The sequence below is a fragment of the Penaeus japonicus genome, unplaced genomic scaffold (genome assembly GCF_977035675.1).
Source record: "Penaeus japonicus unplaced genomic scaffold, GWHDUDI00000001_assembly GWHDUDI00000020, whole genome shotgun sequence".
Classification (NCBI taxonomy): domain Eukaryota; kingdom Metazoa; phylum Arthropoda; class Malacostraca; order Decapoda; family Penaeidae; genus Penaeus; species Penaeus japonicus.
The window spans coordinates 15,030,902-15,036,451 of NW_028234422.1; the positions used below are offsets into that span (position 1 = coordinate 15,030,902).

The 5,550-nt window shown below is 38.6% G+C and overlaps 1 protein-coding gene across 1 annotated transcript in view; it reads right to left on the minus strand.

Annotated features, from left to right (window-relative positions):
• Positions 1-891, minus strand: part of Liprin-alpha (PTPRF interacting protein alpha) — a gene marked incomplete at its 3' end in the record, with an annotated part of 195,873 nt that extends 194,982 nt beyond the window's left edge. The window contains 1 exon segment of the mRNA XM_086548049.1: positions 350-891. Within this exon segment, the coding sequence (XP_086404175.1) occupies positions 350-598 (249 nt within the window).
• Between the last annotated feature and the right edge of the window lie 4,659 nt (positions 892-5,550).

The following is a 5,550-nucleotide window of genomic DNA, read 5'->3' on the forward strand; positions in this document are numbered from 1 at the left end:
CGAATAGTCATCGATAAAACGAGTATTTGATGACAAATGATATGACAAGGGGATGAAAGGAAAATAAAAAGAATACTGATAAAAAAGGGGGAACGAAGGAATCTGGAGGAGAATAGGAGAGGCAGTGTTCCCTCTCTTAAGGATCCGCACCCTTAACCTTGGCATCAGAGAAAATGGCTCACACGTCGACCTCGACCTCGACTTCTCTCCCCCTCCCGCTTCTTTCTTCTCGTTTCCTTTCCTTCACTCCTTCTTTCCCCGTTATTATTCGACCTTTCCCGCTATCCAGATCCCTCGCTAGCAGTGCCTCTGCTCCTTTCATTCCAACTCGGTCTTGTTCCGCCCTTACCTGCGGGAGATTGGCGTCGAGCTGTCTCTGCAGACTGTCCCTCTCCTTCTCGAGCTCCTGGTACTTCGTCTCGATCTCGCTGAGTCTCTCCTGCGTCTCCCTGATGGTGTCGAGCAGCTTGTCTCGTTCGTCCAGCATCGACACCATAAGCTGCTCGAAGTTGGCGTCGTCCCCGCTGAATTGGGAGCCCCGCTGAGAGATGCTGTCCTCAGCGATGGTGGGCATCACGTCACACATCATATTCCACATGTTGGATGGCTAAATGAGGGTGTCGAATCGTAATTTTTAACTCTCCCGAAAAAAGCCTTTCGTTAATCGACTCACCATCGACTCTCCCACGATCATGCTATAACCTCTGAGCTATTTTCACCCTCATATTCGATCCCTAAGCTTTCAGAGGACGGATCCACCTCACACAGCCACCATTCAAGAGCTCTTTGCACCACATTATGCACTCGGTAGAAGTAATATCATTCAGTAATCACAAAAATCCGCTGCGAGTCCGCCCTGCCCGCTATCGAGCGTCGGCCATTTTCGAGACTGACTCCTGCCGCGCGTTCGAGCATGGATAATATATCCTGTGGTCTGTTATTTCAAATCTCTTCTCATCATTTTATTTTATTTCATGATCATTGTGCTATTTTATGAAAGTAGTCTTTTTAATATGATTTATTTTTGTGTTATTCTCCCACTTTTTCCGAAACCGACTCCATGCGCGCGTTCGAAGTTAGCTAATATAATCAGTGAGCTCTGATTTTCAATCTTTTATTATCTTATATTAATTATAAATAAACTAATATGCATTACAGTGCGGAAAATAAACTTTTTATAATATATTTTCACAAATTTCATACTTTTTTTCAAGAATGGCTAGAGGGAGGGGACGGGATCCGCGAATGTTACCGTGGTGGCCTGAAGCGTACTACAGCGCGAACGTATGAATGGAAGCGACTCACTAAATTCGTATCTAAAGACGCCAGTGTAAATTCCAATCTAAAATCCCCAAAATAACTATTGTCTGATATTATCTATGCAGAGTTCCATGTTCAGAGAAAGACAAAAAGAAGAGGGAAAACTGGTGACACGAAAAAATATTATTTCCATTGCTGTATACTTCACTACGAGCAAGGTACCGCGGGATATAATGAGCAATATTGTCTTTGATATAAAGGATGCGTTATATCCAAACAGTGCTATATTGTCTCTACATGAAGTGTGCGTCACATCCACACACATTCGTCAAATCTGTGGAAAATATTTGTGTAATATTTGAAATACATATAAATCTCTAAATTGTTATGTTCGAGGTTGGTCAGTAAAAAACAGTAATCAATAAATAGCGTTATGTAATTTTTCTGTGTTTGCTTTATCTGCGTGGAATGTTAGTAGCATTACAGTCCTTTTCCTTTTCATTAGCGTTATCCTTGTTTTCACCATAATTATCGTCACTGTTATTATGATTTCTATTAGTAAGTCATATCGACATGCCAATCAGCCAACTAACATGCTGTTAATATGATTATATTAATGGCACTGTGATAATCAAGTCAGTAGATGTTATCATTATGATGATGGTTAAATCAATGAAACCCGTCATTACGAAGATTATGATTGCAATGAATGAAAATGATATTCACTCCATACACTCTTAACAATGCTTAGCTATAATGATGACAGTAGTAATACTGCTAATACTGAAACAACGCCACCAGCAATGCTGATTATGATGATACGTGTGGTAGTTTTCTTATCTTACCGTTGATAACAAAAGTATCATTGTTACTGTTCTTATCATTCATTCATGCTGTTTATGTATATCACGTATAGGATATCAGTCGCTGTTTTACAATTATCAATTTCATAATTATTATCATGATTATTTTTTACTACAATTGTTGTTCTTGTTATTATTTTTTCATGGTTATTTGCTATAATTAGATTAAAATATCATTGTTACAATTATTATGATCATTATTATTATCGTTAGTGGTATTATTATCATTATCATAATAATTTTATCATTATTATTATTACCATTCTTGTTATTACTATCATTATTAGCGCTATCATTATTATTACCATAGTTATTATCATCATTATCATTATCAATTTTACTTTTATTAGCATCATTATCATCATTACTTTTATTATCATCATTATTATCATCATCACTACTTTCATTATGCTTATCATTAATACTCACTATTATCATTACTTTCATTATCATTATAATTTATATTTTTATTATTATCATTGTTGTTACTATAGATATCATTATTACTGTTATAATCATTATTGTCATTATCAACTTCATCATTATTATTGTTGTTTTTTATCATTATCATTATTATGATGCTTTTATTATCATTATTATTATTACTATAATCATTATTAGTATCATCGTTTCTATTATTATCATCATCATGACTTCTTCTTCCTCCTCATTATTGGCATATCATTATCATTATCATCACCATTATTGTTATCATTGTTATCATTATGGTTATAATTATTGCTATTAGTAATTGTATTGGTATCATAATTATTATTATCATTATCATCATTATTATCGGATATTGTTTACAAACTCAGTCTTGCGCTCTTCTTTAGCATTATATACTTTTTCTTTGGAATTCTGGCGACCCTTTTGCGTAACCCGAGATTTATTGTTTTACCATATTAGGCTTTGTTAAGGAGGGGACACGCTTGTTGTAGAGATTATTGTAGAGTCTCCTTATTACCGCATTATGTAGATTATACTTTCTATATACGAAGTTTTTTTTTTTTGGGGGGGAGGGGGAAATAGGCTGTTTTTTATGTTTTATCTACAATATGGTCAACGGAGGAATATGATCCAGACTGGCGTTGCTTCAGAATTTGGTAGTTCTCAAAACTGTGAAACTGACAAAGAGATACTTCACACTCTGAGCACATAGTCTAGATCCTCTTCTTATCCTATGGTTATAGCAGATCTTGCACTGCCGGAAGTGGTCTCTCTCTGACCCCTTTTGCTCTCTTGGCAACTTAATAAACATCACTATCATTATCTTTAATATGAATACACTCTGAGCAATGGACGTCTTGCTACCTGTCACCAAAGCTGTTTAAATTAGACTTTCCACCAAACCTCGCTTTCAGTAGGTGCCCTACATTACTTTGGTACCAACAGTGTTTTAGACAGGGTCAAACAAGCTCCCAGTAAAACACTTGATGCAGCAGACGCAGATCCTGGTACAGCTTTCAAGTGTGATCATCAATGTCACTGCAACAGAGAGTGCTCAAGCAACACAACAAGTTAGAAAGTGTCCTGTTCTTACAGTCATGAGCAAGCGCTCTGAGAAGCCTGCACTTTTGCCCCACCAGCAGGTCACTCAGGTGTTCCAGCGGCTTCATCGTCCAGAACAGGAGGGTCGACTAGAGCTTTATTCATCCTTCACATCGTATGAATGGTAAATAGATTGCCCCCCACCCCCATCCCCCATCGGTGACAGAGATCAGCCATCGACAACCATGGGAATGCAGACCACTCTACCACTCATAGGCCGTCTCCGTTTCATTGGCTCACCTATGGCCTTGGCGTTCCAGTGGCCCGCAACTACTATGTAACCGAGAATGTCACTCCTGCCCTCGAGTTCTATAATGAAAACCCCTTCCAGGCAGCACCAGTTTGCAGGATACTTATTTCCACTCCCACATGCCTGGTATTTATGTAAATCGAAAAAAACACTAGCATCCCACAGCTTCAACCCAAATGAGGAACTCATCGGATGCACAATACAGTTATTGGGGCGAGTATGGCCATTGTCACTATGATGGTCCCATGCAGCCTCTACATTGTTTGATTGTGGCCAGACAGTCATGCAGCTATAGAAGATATGGGATTTCGGTATGTACACATAACCATCCGAAGTTTTTAGGTTGGCATTAGACGAACAAAGAAGAGATAATAATATTCAAAACTTTATTCCATAAATTATAATGTTTATTCTTAATACATATATAATTTGTTGCAAAAATAATTAGTATACAATACATCTGTTTGATACGATGTCACAACTGACAATTTAGAAAATGTTCTTTTAATTTTGTTTTGAATTTATTGAGGTTAGTGATGTCTTTAACATTATGAATACAGACCATAGAATGGCAAGTAGAGACAGACCCAAGCCCAGGAATCCTTGTTCCTTCTAGAGATTCGTGGAGACGCACATTCTGATAAAGGTGTGGAGAAATGGTGATCAATGTCCTCTATGCAGCACTTTTTGGTGCCTATTGGGGTGTCCTCCATGTTGGCTCGTCATGTAAGAGATGCCCTTACCTCTTCTGCAGCAGTAGCAAGCTCTTTGGATGCAGCATGTCAAATAGGTATGGGAACAGATAGGCAATACCAAAAAGTGTTGCCAACAGCATGCACCTGAGGCTGAGTCTAGGGAAGTTGGCCTCTGAAGGACTTGAGGGCAATCCTGGCGCTGATCTTAACTGTTGGATGTAAGGGTAACAGATCCAAGTGAACCAGCCGCAGGAACTGCTGATATTTGCAACTGAAGATCGTATGGTGATGTACCTTGCAAGAAGTGCTCGATGATGTGCTAAGGTAGTTTGGGGGACATTTGTATTTGTCATGTGTAATATCTATTATCCACGGATATTTTGTCCAAGTTTTGGCTGGTATCCTCTGTAGAGTTTTGCCAGAACTCTGAGATCTGTAGCAAGCACTCCTAATGGTCAAGATTGTACCCAACACACCCTCAGCTCCATTATTTGCAACGACACTGCTCTGTTTCTCACTACACCTGAAAGCCCCAGGTCCTTAATCGTTGTATGAAATGTCTCTGTTCCTTTGTTAGGGTCAGCGTGATGGCCGAGTGACAGAATCTATTCTCTAACCACCTCCTTGAGAACAATCGGTCATAGGCGGGAAATCTTAGTGCTTATTAGTGTTCGCGTTAAGGATTGTGCCCCTAAATTTACATTATCGTCATTGTTAGAACTCATTCCAGAGTGCAAATAACGCTCTTTAACTATTCGCTCAACTAAGCAAATAAGTACCAGACGAATTGTGATGACACTGTTTGGGCAGGCTACCAATGGGGCAAGAATCCGTTGAGTAAACTTTGACGGTATTCCAGTGTGAATGATATGAGAATGAGAAGGAAATTAAAGGAGATATTCACTATAGTGATGTTGGTAGGATTACTGAG